Source organism: Sciurus carolinensis, chromosome 2, assembly GCF_902686445.1.
Source record: "Sciurus carolinensis chromosome 2, mSciCar1.2, whole genome shotgun sequence".
NCBI lineage: Eukaryota > Metazoa > Chordata > Mammalia > Rodentia > Sciuridae > Sciurus > Sciurus carolinensis.
In genome coordinates this window covers 21,346,677-21,368,572 of record NC_062214.1, presented here as the reverse complement: position 1 = coordinate 21,368,572, position 21,896 = coordinate 21,346,677, and the positions used below count along the sequence as shown (strand labels likewise).

At 40.0% G+C, this 21,896-nt stretch overlaps 1 protein-coding gene across 5 annotated transcripts in view; it reads right to left on the bottom strand.

Moving 5' to 3' along the window:
- The window catches only part of Ndrg3 (NDRG family member 3), a 56,836-nt gene that overhangs the window by 26,534 nt on the left and 8,406 nt on the right, over positions 1 to 21,896 (bottom strand). For 4 of the 5 annotated variants that reach the window (XM_047540100.1, XM_047540102.1, XM_047540103.1 and 1 more), the window contains exons 2-3: positions 15,222 to 15,323; positions 6,000 to 6,035 (exon numbers count right to left, since the gene is read on the bottom strand). In XM_047540100.1, coding sequence (XP_047396056.1) covers positions 6,000 to 6,035; positions 15,222 to 15,278 — 93 coding nt within the window. In that variant the 5' untranslated portion in view covers positions 15,279 to 15,323. The remainder of the gene's footprint in view (positions 1 to 5,999; positions 6,036 to 15,221; positions 15,324 to 21,896) is intronic. The other variant, XM_047540101.1, reaches the window with a different exon arrangement.

The window sequence follows — 21,896 nt, the reverse complement described above, 5'->3', positions numbered from 1 at the left end:
TTTAGCAAGACTGTGTCTCAGAATAAAAAATATAAAAACTGGGGATGTAGCTAAGTGGTAGAGTGTCCTTGGGTTCACTCCCCAGTACCACAGTCAGTGGGGAGGAAAAACAGCCCACATATTTATCAACAGGAAAATTGATAAATGAATTATGATTTATCCACATAATGAAGTACAAATAAAAATAAATGAACTAGCAGTATAAGCATTAACATAGAGAAAATCTTAAAAACACAATGCCGAGTAAGAGCAAGATGCAGAAGGATATGTATGCATTATATGTCAGTTATGGGTATTCTGAAAAGCAGAACTGTAGATTATATATGTTCACATACATATATTTAAAGTATAAAATCTTGGAGAAAGAATGGACACTAACATTAGGACTGTTCCCTTCTGGGAGGCGATGAATTCTGAAAGTGAACTCAAGACAACTTCATTATGTCTGTTCTGTTTCTTGAGAGAAAGAAATAAAGAGGGAGACAATGTCCAAGTCCTGGCTACAGGATACTTAGGGGAACTGAAGTTCAAGAGAGTGTCCAACAATTGGTCACCCTGGAATCCAGAGGCTAGAGCTTTCCTTCTACACCCAAACCTGCAACAGAGTCCTGCTTAAATATTTCAGGTTGGCCTCAGCCGTGCTACTAACAATTGATGGAAACACTAATTTATATTTTTGTTTTAAGCAGAGGACCTCCCCAAGGTGAAGGAATTGGTGACAGTGTGTCTCTGCGTGATGGTGAGGTGTCAAAGAAGGTCAGGAGAAGGATGAGGAAAAAGGAGATAAAACAGATGGGATAAAAGTGAACACTTTAAAAATAGGGAATAGGGCAAAATACTTTTCCTCATTCATAATCTGGATGAAACTCAGAATTAAAACTGGCTCCTTAGAAAATCTCAACCTTTTAGGGAGAACTCAGTCCCTACTTCCACATACTATGCCTTCAAATTATTAAACCCAAGTATCAAAGGGCCAAGAGTCCTAGGCTCTTCCTGTTACTCTCTCTGGAACAGTCCTCTTCATTTTCAAAGTATGAAAATGTAAATGTTAGAAGCAGAATAAAGTATGAAGATAAAGGAGGCACTCACCTCCCCGGGGATTTGTATACACGTCCTCCTCAAACCTGTGCCTGAACAGCCTGAACAAGATGCCATCTGGAGATGAGGTGCAGAGACGGGGGCTGTGAAGCTGATTCAATGGTTGGCCACTGCAGGGAGTGAGCTGCCACCACCTTTCTGCTTTAGTCAACTATCATCTGTCTTACAGGCTTTCTCTAGTTACATCACCCCCTGCCCCAGGATTCTAGAGTGTGACCCCACAATGAGCCTGTGCTTCAAAGGGCATAGCCCAGAGCAGCACCTCACAGGCTCTGGTTACCGTCTCCAAGGCTGTGTGCTTTGTAAACATGATCCCTTTATTCTCTAGGCTTATAAACAACTTTTCACTTTTTTCTTGAGTCCTCTTCCTTGAGCTAAATGTGCTGTCATCAGCATGCTACATTCTGACCTGTTATATACCTCACAACTTGGTTAAATGATGATCTTTTCAAGCCTGTTACAACTTCTCCTCCACGGCTAGTCTAAAATAATTCAGATAAACTTGTAAGATTTTACCAGTATGAAGTTTATTCTGTTACGCTACAGTTTGAGTCTTAGGTATAGTTTTCATTATTATATAGGATTTTTTTTTTCTCAGTGTTGGAGATCAAACCTCAGACCTCAATGAATCATACCCCTGCTTGATATACGTAGAACTTTTTGATATAATTCCCCCACTTTACCCCTGTGTACAGGTATAAAGTTCATTTGCACAATCTCCTTTAATCTCACAGTAAAATAATCTGCCAATTACTCAGGCTTCTGCCTATCACATTTTCCTTTTTAAAGTTTTATAATTCATTCTCCCTGCCTCAAGCCTCTCCCTCTGACTTCTTACACCCTTCAGCCTAGTTCAATCAAACTTTGAGACGTCTACTTTCACTTTACAACCACCTACAATTCTTAGGCTTCTCATACATCACACTCTTCATTTGAAACCTCTTTTGTAATATGTCAATCTAAAATCTGTCTTTTTCTCCTTTAAAACCAACTCCAGGTTGGGGATGTGGTTCAGTGGTAGAGAGTTTGCCTGGCATGCATGAAACCCTGTTAGATCCCCAGCACTACAAAAACAAAGAATAAAACAAAAACAAACCCAGGTCCAGCACAGTAGTGCACTCTTGTAATGCTAACTACTTGGGAGCCTGAGGCAGGAGAATTCCAAGTTTGAGGCCAGTCTGAGCAACTTAGTGAGAACTTCTCTCAAAATAAAATAAAATAAAATAAAATAGGGCTGTGGATATAGCTCAAGGACAGATTACAAGGGGGTCAGTCAACTTCCCTTCGTGTGCCTTTTTTTTTTTTTTTTTTTTTTGTACCAGGGATTGAACCCAGGGGTGCTTAACCACTAAGTCATATCCCCAGCCCTATTTTGTATTTTTTTATTTAGAGACAGGGTTTTGCTGAGTCGCTCAGGGCCTCCCTAAGTTCCTGAGGCTGTCTTTGAACTCGTATTTCTCCTGCCTCAGACTCCCAAGTTGTTGGGATTATAGGTATGTGCCTTTAAAAGGGATGCCAAGGGACCCTTGGCACTCCTGTTCCTCTAATACTGTCTGTTGGGAGCTTTTTTACACTTCTGAACCTTCGTCTCCTCTTTAATCAATTTTGGCTTGCTTACTCAGTGTTTGCAGTGCTCATTCTTCAACTCCAGGAACATGGACCCAATTCTGATTTCTACTGGTAACATCTCTAGGTAGCAGGGTTATAGGCAACCTTTATGTTCATACTTTTCTGAACTTTCTAAATTTGTGTTTGACTGTTTACAAGTTTTTTTTTTTTTTTAATAGCATCATATCATATACACAGAGAAGCTACAGCACCTGTCCCAGTTCTAGTTTTAACTCTAAGCAAGAAGAGAATCGAGCATCAAGGACACGCGTAAATGGACAGTGAGAAGCCTGTTGACTCACTATATTATTCGGCAGTAGGCTCTTTTCTTCCCTTTCATCCATTCTGTCACTTTGAATCATTCCCCTTTCCTCACTACTCACGTCCATATTATAACTGCTGTTCCTATCAGAGGAGCTATACAACAATAATGCCACTTAGGACAATCAAAGACCAAGAAAAATGATACACTTTTAATTAGATTATTATTGAAAAGAATTAATGTAGTTGAATAGTAAAGAAAACAGAGGGAGGGACTGGGGTTGTAGCTTGGAGAGTGCCTGCCTAGAATGTGCGAGGCCCTGGGCTCAATCCCCAGTACCAAACACACGCACAGATACACTCAAACCAAAACCAGGAGAAAAAAAGGCAGTTTAGATTCAAGTTGTGAACTTAGTGGCTAACGTCCTGTGATAACTTCCTGGGGCTATCATCAAAAAGTCCTTAAAATTTTTCCTTAGGCAAGACAAAGACCCCAAGGAAGCCCTGGTTAGGATGGCTTCAGTTCATCCCAATGATACAACCGTGCTAGTGGACAACACCAATACCAAGGAAATGTCTTTCCATTTAGTGACAATGGTGGTTTTGTATTTGTTCTGCTTTGTCTCCTAAGACTGCCCACTGATGTTTGGGAAGCTCCATGCAAACTGGGCCATTCTAACCTAGACTTCTCACATCACACTTCCTATGTCCTTGGTCTTCTATCAGCCTGTTGCTAGACTCTGACCCAGCTGCCCCGTCTCCAAGACATCCCATAAGCCTTTAACAAGGAAACAGACAAGAATGGCGATAAAAGAGCACTCATGAGTGCCAGAAGGAGGAAAAGAGAAGAGTCTATGGTTCATTTCTTCTTCTTTTTGTACTGGGTATTGAACCCAGAGGTGCTCTGCCACTGAGTTATATCCCCAGTCCATTTACTTTTTTATTTTGAGACAGAGTCTTGCTAAGTTGCTGAACCTGGCCTCAAACTTGCAATCCTCCAACCTCAGTCTCCTGAATTATTGGGATTACAGGCACCACCATGCCTGGCTTATTTCCTCTTTGTAACCCAAAGAATCTATACATTCATAACTAGTGACAAACGTGACAGTGACAAACACTTGCCATCATTCTAACTGTAGCAGAACTGAACTAAAAGGTATAATTCAATGTCAGAAAATGTTATACTAAAGCTTCACCCACAGTATCAAGAATTTTTACCAGATGTTAACTCTATTTTACTTAAATTTGTAATTATATTTATGTGTGGAAAACATCTCAAAGGATATAATAAAAATAATAACACTGGTAAAATAAAAGGTGATTTTTATATATTTACATTTTCTTATTTATTTTGTAGTGAACATATGATCTTTTATATTCTTTCTTTTTGGGGGAGAGGTGCTAAATTTGATGAAAAGCAATGCTTCTACACTTTCAGACAGGAATGCACAGAAGTTATTTCTGGAGTACCTCATCCTGAATCTTACTGTCACCCTCTCTCAAATGATTTCCTTATAGGCAAATTCTATCAAATATCAACCACAATTGATTCAACCTAGGATTCAACCATAATTGAATAAAAACTACTAAACTCAAATCTGACAGCCCCTATTTATCAAAAACAGTATGATTTTTTTGAGTAAAGGACCCATTATCTAAAGTAAATAACCACCTAACAGCACTAGGCTCATTATGTCATACGTACAAAGAATCAAGTATTACACCAAGAGATGTTTGGAACTGGGATTCTGAAATCTACAACAATATTATGAGTCTTCCCCTTCCACAGTGAGTCTGATCTGCCCTACCAAGGAAGCCTGACTAAAGACAACTCAACTCCTAGTAACATCTCAGCTAGGGACACGTTCAGGTGGGAAAGAATAGGCAATGGATTCAGGAAGAACGGTATTTTTAAATTCCAACCACTTAATGGCAAATTATAAAACCTGATTCTCAATCTCCTTACCTTGAAAACAAGGATAATAAAAACTACCTCATATAATATTGCTTTAAGGATTAGATATACTGTATATTTAGTAGGTAGCAAATAAATTATCATGCTATAACTGGTTTGCCTATGCGATAGGTATCAGTTCTTCCTTTTTTTTTTTTTTTTTTTTTTTTTTTTTGCGGTGCTGGGGATCGAACTCAGGGCCTTGTGCTTGAGAGGCAAGCACTCTACCGACTGAGCTATCTCCCCAGCCCTCAGTTCTTCCTTTTGATGCTAGTGCTATAGAGGTTCTAAAGTACTTAACATAAAATACGTACTTGAAAATAACTACATGCCTATGGGTATACAGGATGGATGGATAAATACTAGAAGCAAGGAATTTGGTTTCTCAGAACCCTCATTCCTACTTTTTCCTGAGTCTACTTCATGTCACTACTATGCCATCTATTCCAGAAGTGGGAGCGTCAGTCTGCCTGGGCTTACGAGGTTCCCATTTCTATCAGGACCAGTTAACAGATGAAGTAGGTAGGTGGAGAACTGCAGTTCATTTTATTGATTTTCAAACTGGCAATAGAGCTACAGGCAAAAGTAGACTAGGAAGAACTATTTCATTCAGGAAAATACTAATGAGTCAGGTTGAATTCCGCATTTCTAAACACAAATCCAAGAAAAACTTTCATTCTGTACTGGTAATAATTTGCCCTTTTCTTTTAGAAGAGTTTGCTGTTGAGAAGTCTCTCCTTCAAACTGCCCATCGTCTACCTTCCCGGCACTCAGGTGACAACATGCCATTTGCCAGCTGTGACAAATGAGATTTCCAGTATCATTCGAGGAAGGGGATCTTAATCACAAAGAGACAGCTCAATCCACTAACCTACAGTCATAAAAAAGCTACCTGGCAGGCAATATTTGAACATGATAGCAAATCATTTTAAATAAACTTGATCCAAATGACCAAAAGAACATTAAAGAGTCACAATTAGCTATGTGAAGAGATCCATTTCTACAAGACCACCACCACAGGAAGGGAGGCACTGTAGAGATTCTGTACAGAGCCTCTTTGTGCTTGTACAGTCCTTACCTGACAGTCAAAGTCCTGGAAGTTTCGTGTACCATTCTGTCAACAGAAGGCAGAAAACACAGTCAGTTTCCCCATGTGGTTCCCCAAATGTGCAGCAAATTCAGTTCACAGCCAAAGCAGTGCATGTGCAGTTTCCTGGTTACCATCAAACTAAAATGGTTTTCATTGAAAGGCTTCAGAAGCAGGGTGGGTTACTGACATGTGCTAGTACCAGCTATGTCTTCAGAGGTGAGATTATGCTTTGGTGAGATTACTGTGAAGATAAAGGGAAGGAGCATATTTTCCCAGCAAAGCTTGTAATTTCATGCCTTCCTACTGAAGGAAAGCAGTGAGAATCCATGGGAAGAGAATGAAAGATGGATCAGTCTGACAGCACACCCTCAACACACATAAGAAGTACCTAGGAACAAAGGCATTAGAAGCCAACCTTGAGAGGGATGAAGGAGACCAAGAGCCAAGGTGCCCACATCTAGGAATTAAAGAACGGATTAGGAAGAGGATAAGGCCATGGATGGATCAGAAATGGAAGATGTGAAGGCTAACAAAGAAGAAAAACAATGTCACTGAAGAAGGGAAAGAAAGAGAATAGGGCTCCTAACACCCTGGTATATCTTCTGCATCCTATGAAATTGGTGATAGGAAGGAAAAAAAGGACAAATCACTGAATCACTTTGAAAGCAAAACATAGACAAAAGCTTCAAGGAAAATTCACCAACCTTCTAAAAAGAGATTATATGACAGTAATATTTGATTGAGGAAAAGAAATCAATGGTGATGACTCAGAGGCATTTCTGCAGCATTTCAGATGCCAGAGTTGCAAGAGTATGACATCAGAGTACAAAAAGCGTAACAAGTAACGTATTAGAGAAGAAAACCTTTCTGACTTGCTTTTTTCATAAAGTATAATCCCCTCCCTGAAAAGTCCTCTCATTATTTAGAAATTATTTTATCATATTTATTCTGTCTCCACAACAGCTTCCGAAAGCTACAGAACTGCTAATAAGCACCTTTCCAAGAGTGGCCCATCCAGAGACTCTATCTGATCCTGAGAGAATACTAAGTAGTCCCATGCCCTTCTAGAAGCTCCTCATAGAAGCAGTTCTTTCTGATCCTATCATCTACACTGCTGACAGGACAAAACAGAGAACACAGTGGGTACAAACAACCAAAGAACCAAATTGTTCTCCCCAGGAACACACAGAACCAGCTGGGATGATCTAGAGTTTCACTATCCAGTATGGTAGCCACTAGTCACATGTGCAATTTAAGTTTAAAATTAAAAATTCAGTTATTCTATTGCATTAGCCACCTGTGGAATGCTCATGTAATTAGACAGCACAAATACAAAACTCTTGCATTACTGCAGAAATTTTCTATTGGACAGAACCAAAAGCTTCTCAAGGATTAAGATTTTTCTTAAGATGGCATAAATCACAGTAGAGCACCAATAACAGAAAGATTGTAGATGTCATTAAGAATAGGCAAGACAATGGTAGAAATGGCTAGTCTGAAGTATTATTCTTTTCTTTTCTTTTTGCAGTACTAGGGATCAAACCCAGGGTCTCATGCATGCTAGGCAGGCACTATACCACTGAGCTATATCCCAAGCCCCTAAAGCATTATTCTTGACACAAAACCAGATTCATAGAAATAAAGTCTGATGAAGTACAGATGGGGCTGGGTAGCACATTCCAAGGAATGATGCTACTGGTGAAAAGAATCATAGTGTTTTACAGCTCCCACTAGTCCCATAAAATGTCTGAGAGTTTCTTCAGAGAAGTCATCATGTTGAATTTCTAGTTAGACTATGAAAAACAGAAGGAAAGTGCTGCTCATAGACTATAGTAGATGGTTTCAGTAAGATATAAATGACTAGTAGGTGAGGTTTTGGTTCCTGATTCAACTTGTACCTTCCTCCAAATATAGCACAAGGTCCAATATAAATCAGGTGGTTGATAAAGACTTTTAAAGTAAATAAGTCAATATAAAAAAATTAAAACATTGAGGAATTTTTGTTAAGACTTTAGGACTGGGGTTGTAGCTTGGTGGTAGAGCACTTGCCTAGCATGTGTGAGGCACTGGGTTCAATTCTCAGCACCGCATATAAATAAATAAAATAAAGGTCCATCAGCAAATTAAAAAAAATATATATACATATATATATATATATAAAGACTTTGGGTTAAGAACAAAACAAAACAGAACAATTTGCTGGGCCTGGTGGTGGTACACACCTGTAATCCCAGAAACTTGGGAGGCTGAAGCAAGAGAATCTTGAGTTTGAAGTCAGCCTCAGCAACTCAGAGAGACCCTATCTCAAAATAAAATATAAAAAGGGCTAGGGATGTGGCTCAGTGGTTAAGAGCCCCAGGTTCAATCCCCAGTACCCAAAAACAAACAAAAAAAAACTTTATTGCATTCCAGTTTACATGGTTATCAAGTGAAAAAAAAAAAGTAGGATACTAAATGGTCTTTATAAACTGACTTCAACTACATCAAATGTGCATTAAAAAGACTAGAAGAAGCCAGGAGTGCTGGGGCAAGTATAAAATCCCAGCAACTTGGGAGGTTAAAAAAGGAAAGATCTCGAGTTCAAGATTAGTCTAGGCAACATTATGAAACCATGTCTCAAAATAAAAAAATAAAACCCGGCACATTGATGCATGTTTGTAATCCCAGCAACCTGGGAGGCTGAAGCAAGTATATCACAAGTTTGAGGCCAGCTTTGGCAATTTAGCAAGACCCTGTCTCAAAATAAAAAAATAAAAAGAACTGAGGATGTAACTCAGTGGTAAAGTGCTCATGGGTTCAATCCCCAGACCTGGAGCAGGTGGAGATAGTAAAACATTAACAATAGCAGCTCTATCAGCAATTGAGAGATTACACTTTTCTATATGACCATGCACTTCCACTTTTGTAATTAGAAAATTAGAAATAAAAGGATTAATAGTATGGTTTAAAAACGTTTGCAATTTAGCATTTTGTAACATTAGAGTTAAAGATTTATTTAATCTTTTGAGGACTAATTTATAATGATGATGAAACAGACTATATTGGGGCTTCAATCTTACAAGATTCCTAAAGGTTCCTTTAGAGATAATTCAGAAAGATGAAAGAAAATCACTCTATTCTGAACTGAAATCTTGGTCATGGAATACAGAGACACAAATTCTGATGAGCTCTTTGGGAAGCAGCTGGCATTGTATGCATGAATTCCTCTTCTTCACAACCATGTGATCACAGTCATGTAGCATTTTAGTGAGGCAGGAGCCTCTGAGATGATCACAAAGGGAAATGCCAAAAGCAGAAAAAGGCAATTCCTTCCAGAAATACTAGGTATCTTGTTTGTTTGACCACCTGGCAAAAAAAAAAAAAAAAAAAAAAGTGACCATAACCCAATACATAGCTAGACTCCCAGAAAAAAGGTACTAATAAATGGGGAAGAGACTAACACTTGTTTTTTATTTTGCTTCAAAATAAAAAGAAATAAGAGTGGCTGGGGATGTGGTTTAGTGGTTAGATGCCCCTGGGTTCAATCCTCGGCACAACCCCCCACACACAAAAAAAATAGAATAATTTGGGGGAAGAACAACAACAAAAAAAAAAATCAAGGAAAAAGATAGATTATCACTGAAAGTTGCAGTCAAGGTAGAGACCAGTTAAGGCGCACATTTTCTGGTGGAGCTTCAGTGCCAATGCACCTCAAGAAGGTAAATTAAGAGCTGGGGACATAGCTCAGTGGTACTTCATCTTAGTACCACAAAAAGAAAAAAGGCAAAGTAAAAGCAGGTAATTTTCTCCGTTACAAGCCTGGAAAGTAAGAAAATGGCAACTAAGACCCAGGTGCACTCCTGTAATTCCAGTGACCTGGGAGCCTGAGGCAGGAGGATCACAAGTTCAAAACCAGCCCCAGCAATTTAGGAAGGCCCTAAGTAACTTACTGAGACCCTGTCTCAAAATAACAAATAAAAAGGGCTGGGGGTATAGTTCAGTGGCAGTGCACTGATCCAGTAAGCACAGAGCTCTGTTTCTCACCACACACACAGAGTCTACACCAGCATGTTATTAAGCTAATATTGTAGGTCACTGACCCTTGCATTAAAATTTCCTTGGGCACCCTGCTAAATCATGGCTAAGGCTTAGGCCCTTTCCACAGTCTCCTTCTGCCTCTTGTAATGGGTTTTCAGAATCGTCTTGTCACAGTGGCATTACTACTTGCTTAGGAACTAACTTCTGCTCCAGTTCCATCTAGGTCATTTCATACAATAGATATGACATTCGCCCCTTGGTGCATTGAGGGATTCCCACTCTGTAATTCATACCAGATGCAGCACTTCAGGAATATTCTCTGATGAAAATGTCATTGCAGATACTACTTTTAATTAATTAATTAAATTTTTTGGTGGTGCTGGGGATTGAACCCAGGGCCTCATGCATGCTAGTCAAGTACTTTGCCACTAAGCTATATCCTTCAGGTCTCCCCCTCCCCACTCCCCCGGCCCCTCCTCCTCCTCCTCCTCCTCTCTCTGTCTCTCTTTTTAAGTGACCATAATACAAACCTTTCTTCTGTCTCTATTGCCCTGGAGGTTACAAAAATATTGATCCCAGGGTCCCCCCTCTTCTGATTCTAACAATCTCCTCCTGCAGTGAGGTTTACCTTACTTTCTACTGTAATAACCAAAACAAAGTAAGTGAGTTGTTTCCATTTTTCCCAGTAGGTATTTATTCCCCTTCCTGATACTTCTTCAGTTCTTCAGAAGACAACTGTCGCCTCCTATTTGTTTTTTCGAGCATGACATTTGGCTTTACCAGGCTCCACAGTACCTTAACTAATAGAAGGTAGAGGAAGGCAGGGAAAATGAAGCATGGTCAGCTCTTCTGCTTGTTACAGATCTGCCAGGGGAGGCCTGAACAGCCTGCCACAAAAGGCAGCACAAAAGATGTAGGTTCTAGTTGCAGTTTCACCACCCTTATAAAAGCTAGCTTTGGGCAAGTCAAATAACCTCTAGAAGTCTCATTTGTAAAATGGAATAAAAGATGCTTCAATACTTACTTCACAAGAAATTAAGGCATTAATATATGTAGAAAATACTCTGAAAATGGTTAAGTGCTATTTTTAAAAATTCATTTCATACATCTGTGCCATTTCTGCCTCCCTGAAACAATGTAGGTACTGGTAGTTGCTTCTTTTCATCACTGAAACAAAACAAGTATGGCAAAAGTCACCCACTTCTTGACAATTCTGAGCTATAGACAAAATTACAGGCATACTAAAATTAAAATGGAAAAAATACCAACAGATGACAAGAGACAAGTTAACATAATCCTCACTTAAAGCTATTTTGAGAATGCTTCCTTAGTCATCTCAGGACAAATTTCTCCATAATAGGTTGGGTCTAGATTTCCTTCAGCTCCCTGAAGCCTGGTAGAGTACAGCAATGTCTTTGGCTAAGAGCATTCATAAGGAGAACGGACAGAAAGATGGGAAGAAATAATTCACATCTCTAGGCTTCTTAAAGAGACAGGGCAAATCATAAAAGTGATGCCTGAACATCTACAGGATCAGTATAGTGGGAAGGGCTCAGGTTTCAAAGGAGGAAAGCTGGTTTCAGTCCCAGCTCCCCACCTCCTGGCCAGGCAAGTCAGTCTTTCAGTTAGATTTTTCATCTTCTAAGTAAATAATATTATCTACTTCAAAGGGATACTCTGAGAATTATAAAGCACCTGGCACATGAAAGGTGCTTAATGAATAAACAAGTACTGTCAGGATAGGCAAAAAACAAACAAAAAAGACATCACCAAAAAAGAAACAAAACAACAAAAAAAACCCATAAGATAATCTACTCCTACTCAATTTGGAGACTTTTCTCCTATACCAGTGGTTCTCAAGCAGATGTTTTTACTCCCTAGAGGACATTTAGGCAACAACTGCAGACATTTTTGGTTGTCACCATTAGGAGTGCTATTGGCATCTCGTGGCTGTTTAGCAGCCAAAGGTGCTGCTAAACATCCTATTCCACATAGTACAGTTCATGGCTTTTGGTACAAAATAAGGTAAATCCAAGCCTGGAATGGTGGCACATTCCAGGGACTCAGGAAGCTGAAGAGGAGGATCACGCATTAGAGGCCAGCCTCAGTAATTTAGCAAGACCCTTAGCAGCTGAGCAAGATCCTGGCTCAAAATTAAAAACAAACAGGGACTGGGGGTGTAGTTCAGGGGTAAAACACCCCTGAGTTCAATCCTCCAGATTCCCCACAAACCAAAGCACAAACACACACACACACACACACACACACACACACAAACACAACCAAAACCAAACCAAAACAAAACAAAACAAAAACAAAGTAAGGTAAACCTACAATAATTTCAGGTTTCCCTTTCTACTAATGACTGGACATATAGGCAGGGGAAGGGAAGAGGATATTAGAATTGGAAGAGAGAGAACCCTGGGATCAACATTTTTGTAATCTCCATTACTCATTATCTGGTCCAAAACATCAATAGACCCAAGACTGAGAAGTCCTGTCACACAGCAAGCACTCCCTGGCACTTGGTTGGAGAGACCTATTCTCCTTTCTTAGCCTTGGTTTACTCATCAGCAATACGGGAATTCATTTATTTGTAATTCCACCTAATCAAACTTCTGAAGGATCAAATGAAATCATGGACAAAAGGTATTTTCCTCATTATACTTTTTATGACATATGCAAAAATACTCATTTGCTGGGCGAAGACAGTAGCATTCATGAGGCAGGACAGAGGCTAATGGGGGAGGAATTCTTTGGGCCTTCCAAAGGGGCCTTCTGCCTATCTACCTGCTTAGCAAGAGCATGGGAGTTCTCACAAATAGCACTGGGACAAGAGCATGTTTCAGGGAGAGAGAGGTGCAAAATGGAGTGTGAGAAATGGCTGGGAACAGTACAGGGCTATCAGAGAGGAGCTAAAAGATGTTAGAAATGAGATATTGCTTGGTATTTATCTACTTTGGACGACCATAACAAATCCCATAGACTGGAAGGTTTAATATATCAGAAACTTATTTTCACAGTTTGGAATCTGAAAAGATCAAGATTAAGGTTCAAGCAAGGTCCTATTTGTGATAAGGGCTCTTTCTGGTTTACAAACAGGTGCATTCTCATGGTATCCTCATATAGCAGGGGTTTAGAGGCTACCAAAGCTATCAGATTAGAATCTACTTTTATGACCTTATTTAACTTTAATCACTCCTATAAAGGGCCTATCTCCAATAGTCACATGGATGGGGGGTTAGGGCTTCAACATATAAATTTTGGGGGAATACAATTCAATCCATAAATTCAAGCAAACGTCAGAGAGGAGGATCAGATATTAATTCAGTGCTTTTCTGTAGGCACATCCACTAACACTTTCCTTTTCCAGTTGCCTTCTCTATAAGACATTTGAGCAATTTCTGTAACTCTTTCATTTAGGTGCCTCCTTCAGTGTCCTGTAGATTTCCAGGGTCAGAGTTAGGGTTGTCTCCTTATTTTTGTGTACCAGTCCTGAGATCCATCAGGTCATGTGTTTTCCACATTGGCTAATCAGAGTAACTTTAGAATCAGTTCTTAAGTCTCCAGAGTGTTGGTTGGTTGGTTTGTTTTGTATTTGGTAGGGGGACTGAATCCAGGGACATTCTACCACTAAGCCACATCACTAGCCCTCTTTTGTGTGTTTTTTGTTTTTTGTTTTTTTTTTCCTTTTTTTGGTAACGGGGATTGAAAAAAAGTAAAAAAGCTCAACCACACCCCACACCCAATCACACTAATCCAATTAGGTGTCAGTAAGAAGTTAGGGTTCAGGAGTCAATAATTTTTACATCTCTCCAGATAATTCTAATAAGACAAAGTTGAGAACCACGGACCTTACAGGATGTGTGTGTGTTCCTCCCCCATTCCCTATTCTGATTTAGCTGATCTGGAATGGGACCCAAGAACCCAGTAATCTGTTTTTTTAAATAAATCCTCAGTTGATTCTGGTGATAGGTTACTACTTTCCTGAATCTAAACTGCCTACTCTCAACTGCCTTATAAATATTCAGGTCTGCAGCTATGGCTATACACAAGCTTTACAGATGCAGATTTTATTTTTTTCCTCCTCTTCAGGGCACATTACTTTGGGGACAGCCCTTCTCATACACAAAAATACAAAAAACTCTAAGCGAGTTTTCTGGAAACAGGAGGGGAATTAGTAGAAGTCAAGTCAGGGTTAGAAAAATATGCACCCCTGCCAAAGGAGAGAGCAAGAAATCTGGTGAAAAGTAAAGGAAAAGGCGTGGAAGCAGGGACAGAAGAGGTCACAAGGATGAATGTGGGGCTGGCAGGATTCAATAGAAAATTAGTAAACACATAATAAGTCAGGAGCCCTGGGAACTGTGAAAGGCTTTGCTTTCAGCAGAAGAAGATAATAAGCAACAGTATCTTCTGGTGCCCCCACATCCTTACCCATCTTATCCATGTTCTCCATCAATTTTTTCCTCAAAAGGATGCCAAAGAAGAATTCATACCACGCTATAAGAGTATTTTAATAGGGGTCAATGACAATAAGCCAAAAGAATATGGTGGAAAAGAAAGAATTTCCAACACACTTACTGGACAGAGAGGGACAAGAGGGACCAGGTTGTCTGAACTTTTGGCACCTCATATCACACCACTCTACTTGTTGAGTCCAGATGGCTATCAACTACGCTGGTCAAGATGAAGTTCTCTAACACTAATGTAAAAATGAGGTGTATTACTGACATCTAGGCATCCTTCATGAAAACTGTGATTTTGACAGAAAGGTCACATCACAGACTTGACAAGCTTCAGGAAGAGCACTGAAGCCTGTGTATATCACCAAGCATGCATGTAAAATTTTCCTTATAGAAACTGAAAGTCAAGGCACTTGGACTCTAAGTCAAATACCACCTCATTCCTACTTAACTTCACTGTGTAATTTTTCCCTTGACATCTCTATCTATAAAATAGGAAAATCTCAATGGTAACTTGGCTGAATGTGACCTATGGACACAAAAATAAGGAAAAAAAAAAAAAAAAAAGGAGACATTAAAGAGCAGGTTAAGTAATGTTTTAAAAAAAGCATTCCCTCTAATGAAAGTCAAGTTAAATGTTTTGAGTTAGTTACTATTCAGATGATACAGAAAACAAACTAACAGAAGAGAAGTCTTACATATGTTTTAGTGAGAACAGAGTAATCTTTACCTTATCATTTAGAAGTGGTTTGATCTCTGTGAGTTGAACATCCTGAAGTTCATCCATGAGGACAGATGAGAGTAGAGGAGTCTTAAGATTAAATCAGTAACCCTGAAACAAGGGAGAAACAAAAAAGGTTTAAGCCAGGAGCTGGAAACACAGTGGTCATCCTATAGTCATTCATTAAATATCAGCACTTACTCTGCATGTATCACACTCTGTTTAAGGTGCTAAAGACACAGGGAAGGCATCTGCGTCCACAACTCTTGCTTCCCAGTACTCACACCCTTGCATAATCCCCCTGCCCATTGAGTGTGGGTGGAATCTGTGTCTTGCTTTTACCAACAGAATATGGGAAAAGTGATGGAATGTACATGAGTACCTGCACATGGTTATACTACATAATATTTTAACATGTGTCTTGCTGAGAGACACTGTGTCCCGCTAGCTTTGGTTGTGAGAGGGCCACATGACAAGGAACTGAGGAAAGCCTCCTGCTGAAAGACAGCAAGAAACCCAGACCCTCAGTCTACCAATCTGCAAGGAACTGGATACTGACAACTGTATGACCCTGGAAGTAGATCCTTTCCCAGTTGTGCCTCAGATGAGAGACCAGCACATTGTGAGGACACTCAACCCTCTAGAGGTCCATGTGGAGAGGAACCAACATGTCAGCACCAATCTGCCATCTAGGTGAGTGAGCCATTTTGCAAATGGATTCCCCAGCCCAAGTCAAGAGCCAGAAACATCTGTCTGTAACCATACAAGTGACCCTAAGCCAAAACTGCTCTACCAAACCTGTTTCCAAAATTCCTGACCATGAGAGATAATAAATAATTTTGTTTTAAAGTGATTTGTTATGTATGAATAGATAACCAATACAGAGAGGGAGCAGATTAGGGTGTTCAGAAAGAGGAGGGAAGTTAAATGGAGATACACAGAAATCTTTTCTCCATCCAACTGCAGAGGAAGTCATGGGGATAGGCTGCAAACACTGGATATTACAGGCAGTTAATTCCCAGGCATGAAGTTCGAGGCTTCATGCGTTTTTGCCTTGGCTCTAAATCCATCAAATAAGGAAAATGCTAATTCAATGGGCTGAGGATTTAGTCATTCAATAACCATTTATTGAGAAGCTACTATGCAAAGCACAGTGGAAGATTCGAAGAAGGTCCCTACCTTTTAGGAGCTTACTAAAGAGTAGCGATAACAGCAATCCATTAAATGATAAAAAGAGCCAGGCACAGTGGGATTACACCTGTAATTCCAGCAGATGGGAGGCTGAGGCAGGAGGATTGTGAGTTCAAAGCTAGTCACAGCGAAAGTAAGGTGCTAAGCAATTCAGTGAGACCCTATCTCTAAATAAAATACAAAATAGGGCTAGGGATGTGGCTCAGTGGTCTAATGCCCCTGAAGTCAATCCCTGGTTACCCCCAGCACCCCAAAAAAAGATAACAAGAAAAGACTTAAGAATTCAAAGGACAAGCAATTACTTCTAATGGTGTGAATCAAAAGAGCCTTCAAAAGATATTAGTCTACTATAGATGTTCATCTTATGATGGGGTTAAATTCTGATAAATGCACTGTAAACTGAAAATACTGTGAGTAAAAAATGCATTTCATAAGTGTAGCCTACTGAACATCATACCTTAGCAACATGGTGCAACATAGAGTGTCATCTGTTGATCCTTATGATCACATGGCTGACTAGGACCTGTAGCCTGTTGTTTCTGCCCAGCATGGAAAGAGAGTATCACACTACACATACTAAGCCAGAAAAAGATCAAAATTAAAAACCCATAGGGTGTGGTTCAGTGTCAGAGCACCTGCCTAGTATGCGTGAGGCCCTGGGTTGAATGCCAGGACTGAAATTTAAAATTTGGCCTAACTAGGATCTACTCATTTTGTGCTTATTAAGCACAATAAACTGTGCTGCTTTATATTTGTATTTTACTATTTATCAATTACTTAAAGTAGTAATTTTAAAGTTTTTCCCTATTATAAAAGCAATATGCTCACTTTAGAAAATGTAGAAATCATAGAATAATGAAAAGATGTTTTACTCACAGTTCTTCCACCTAAAGACAACCATTTTTGTCTATTTCCACTTGTTCTTTTTTTTTTCCATGTAACATGGTGATCTGAAAATTTTTTTTCCAAATCCATTTTGCTTTATTCTTTACTTTACTTCTGGAAAAGCAGGACACTATGAGATGTTTATTATTCAAATAAAACTCCATAGTGGGTCGGGCCTGTGAAGGAGCCTCAGGGCCAGAGGAAAGCCCAAGGTCCCTTCAGGTCCAGAGTGAATGGCATTCACTTAGTGTTCCCTGCTTTTAAAGATGAAGAAAAATGTAATGTTTGTGCCAACAAACACTTAAAGACACAAATTAAATGAGAAGGGTGTCTCTATCAGTTGGGCTCAATGCAGACTAATGCGAGAATTCTGGGTAGGACAGTAAGCTGCTCCAGGGTGACTTAGGAATTGGCAACAAGACAGTTGACATCACCTTCCAGATTTTAGAGAACCTAACGCATTCTTCTGGAGAAACAAATTTTTCACAGCTCTCATTGCCTTAAGCCCTTGCCAATGAGCAGTTTTATAACATCTATAAGAAAACTAGATCACATGGTGGAAAACTCCATCTCCAGATCTTTAGCTGCACAGACTGGCTCCCTCCTGGGGATCTGCGGCCTGCAGTTCCAGCATGTGCACAATGGAATCACTGTCGTGTTCTACTCTGGCATAAAGGCTGTAAATTTTCAAGACTAGTAGGGATTTTATAAACATAGTAGACAAGAAGATGTTGACCTTCTTTCCTGGTCTCATGAAGAAGAGAATAAAAAAGTAAAAATCAGGCATGCCTAAATTAAAGGAAAGGGGGAAAGGAGGGCACCAAGTCTGTGCCAGGAATTTTCTAGGCACCTTATGTTTAATCCTCGTAACAATCCTCTCAGGAAGATATCTTCATTTCTTACTTTATAAATGAGACATTTAGGCTAAGAGAATCTTTCCAAAATCTTACATGTAAGGAACAGGGTAAGAATTTAAACATCTTTGCTTTCCCCACTATACCATAAAGTCCATGCATGGAAACCTGGACAAGTTCCTTCCTCTCCACCCACACTGTGGCACCCCTTGAGGTAAAGGCAATCCTATACATACCAACAATGACTCAGACACCTTGGAAATAAAGGTCTGAGTCATCACACCAGGAAAGGAACCCTCACTCTCTCAGCAGTTAGCTAAGGGCAAGGAGAACATGGAATGAGTAGAGAAAGAGAAATAAAATTCCAGCGATGACTTGGTAACCAGTTTCAGAAACAAGGGCTTATTCTTGCTTGTTTTAGAACTCAAACTTTAATGTACAGACAACCTCTTGGGGTTCTTACCAGTTTTTTTTTGGGGGGGTGGGGAGGTACTGAGGATTGAACCCAAGGGTACTCAACTACTGAGCCACAACCTCAGCCCCAGGACCATTAACTTTTGACAATGAAAGTCAAAAGTTAATGGTTAGGGAAACTGAGGCTTACGTCCCCATGTTGAAAAGCCTGTGACCATGTAGATTCTTTTAGAAATACAGAAACTCACATTTCTCAGCTGAAGTACAAATAAAAATTTTACTAGGAGAGATACCACTATTTTTTGCTTTTGTTTTTTGCATATAAGGGTTCATCCCAAGGGCATCCTACCTCTGAACTATTTTATTTTTTGTTTTGAAATGGGGTCTCACTAAGTTGTCCAAGCTATTCTCAAACTTGTGATCCTCCTGCATTGGCCTCTGGAGTAGCTGGGATTAAAGGTGTATGCCACTATATCTGGTCAACACCTGTGTTCTTTGACATGCACAGGGTCAGTTATGGGAAAGCCTTTAAAGAGCATCAAAATAAGTGGCTTTTGTTTTCTACCAAACTGGAAATATTCAACAAGGAAAAAAAAAAAAAAAAAGCATTGGGTTTCTGCTGAAGTGGTGGTAAGATCACCAGGCATTGCGGGACATTTTAAAGTCTAATGATACAGGGCTGGGGGAATAACTCAATGGTAAAGTGCATGCCTAACAAGCAGGAGACTGGATTCAATCCCCTGCACCACAAAAACCAGTATAATGAGATAGAGTACAAGTCTTTGTTCATTCAGAGAAAACAGAAGCCTGGAGATGCGTATATTTCTCCAGCTGTGGAAAGGGCCCATAAACACATTAGAAGTGAACTCTAGCCCTATGTGGACCCCTACCCAGCTAAGTGGCAGTGGGCAAAGCATTTTCCCTTTCTGGGCTTCAGTTTCTCTATCTGTAAAGGGAAGAGGTTGGGCAGGATGACCTTTTTGGGTCCCTGATAAGGATAAAATTCTGTATAATTCAAAAGCTCCCTTAGTAGTGCTTTACATTCTTCCCCAGGGTAAGTATTCCTCCTTACCACCTCATATGGCCCTCACTGCAATCCTAAGAGTTCATACAGTTATGAACCTGGTGAAGTTCAATGACTTGTTGATGGTCACTTGGCAAATCAGTGGGAGGGTGCACTTGGTCTACTCTAGGAACATTAGAGTCTCACTCTTCACTGTGTCCACTTAGAGAAAGTTCACTGAAATTTTTAGTGCTTAAAAATATTGCTATTGTCAAAAAAGACAAGAACATTAAGAAGGTATTGGTTTTCTAAACTACAAACTATCTTTACAGCTTTCTCCCATGACGAAGATAATTTGTTACCCTTGGCTTTGCCAGGATGTTCAGACACCAGGCCACTAGTTTATATTCTAGGGGCAGAGTCAATCACTTTTGGTTTTGGCAAGACTGTGGACAGACTACCCAAACAGAAAAAAATGCAGCAAATAAAGGAGATATACCAGGGGAGAATAAGCTGAAAGGGGTCATCTGGAGCCAGTCCTGAAGCAGTTATGACTAAAAAGCTGCAGGAAGTGGCCAGGACACTAGCAAGGAAGGCAGTCAGCAGAACTCCTACAGCAAGCAGACTCATGTCTTCCTTTTTAATGTATAAACACTGGCTAAATGAGTAGACATTATAGCACTTTACAATTTACAAAACACTTTCACATCTAACAGCTCACGGGATTATCACAAGGTAATTGTGGTAAACATAACTGGTATTGTGAAAAGCACTGGGGCAGCGGCAGCATCACTGAAAAAGCTGAGGCTTAAGAAGTGAAACGTACTGACCAAAACACCACAACTCATAAATGGTACAGCTGGAACTGAAACCCAAGTCTTCTAATCCCAAATGTTCACTGTTATATCACTGCCTCCCAGAAGAGAGCAGGGGGTGAAAAGAAGAGAAATTCAACAGACTATCTTGCTACCCATTTGCTATGAGGACCTCTTTATTTCTGGTTCTAAACTACACTGAACAGCTGCTATCAGGCCATAGGCTCTAAAATTAAATCCTGACACATTATGAGTAACAAGAAAACACATCTGGGCCAGAAGTGGTGACGCATGTCTGTAGTCCTAGTTATTTGGGAGCCTGAGGCAGGAAGATCGCTTGAGCCCATGAGTTCAAGACTAGCCCAGACAATAAAGTGAGACCCTGTCAGGAAAAAGAAAGAAAGAAAGAGGAAAAGGAAGAAAGGAAGAAGGAAGGAAAGGAAAGAAAAGAGCGAGTGAGCATGGAATTGCAATTGGAGTTTGTTTTCACCCATAAGTCCAACTGAGTAGGGGAGACAGTCTATAAACAAATCACTACTGCTCACACAATTACACATGGGCCTATGAGTTGGATGGATTTAAAGGCAGTTTCTCAACCTCAGCACCGCTGCCACCTTAGGCCAGATCATCCCTCCATAATCCCTTGTACTAGGGATCGGGCCCAGGAAATTGCACATGCTAGACAGGCACTGAGCTATAACCCTAGTCCTTTTTCTAATTTTATTTTGAGATAGGGTCTCACCAATTTGCCCGGGCTGGCCTTGGAACTTGTGATCCTCCTGCCTCAAGCTCTTGATCAGCTGTGATTACAGGTGTGTACCACCATGTCTGACCAGATCACTCTTTGTTGCGAGTAGAGAAAGGCTGTCTTGTATGCCGCAGAATGTTTAGCGGCATCCCTGGCCCCCATGACTAGATGTCAGTAGCAACCTCCCCCAGCAGCTGTGACAACTGAAAATGTCTCCAGACAATGCCAAATGTACTCTGTGGCACAATCATCCCACAGTGCTCTAAGGCTTACTGAAGTTGAGGGTAAAGGTCAGTCAATGCAGGCTGTGGGTGCTGAAAATTTCATGGAGGAGTTAATATTTGAACAGTACCTTAAAGATTAGATTATAATCCCTGTCAGTGAGGATAAGAGAATAAAAAAGGGATTCTGCTGGATGCAATGGTACATGCCTGTACTCCCAGTGACTTGGTAAGCTAAGGCAGGAGGATTGCAAGTTCAAATCCAGCCTCATCAACTTAGCAAGGTCTTGAGCAACTGAGACCTTCTCTCCAAAAAGGAGGATAACTTAAAAGACATGGAAATGAAAAAGTACAAGGTCTGCTGGAAAACGTTCCACTTTGGCAAGAGCAGAGGAAATAGGAGATAAAGCTAAAAATGACAGTTTAAGGTAGGTCACAAATACCTATCCATCAACTAACTTATAAAATACACACACATAATGAGATAGCCAACAATATGAGATGCCACATAGATGTTTATTAACAAAAAGTCATGCTAGTGGTATTTCCATGT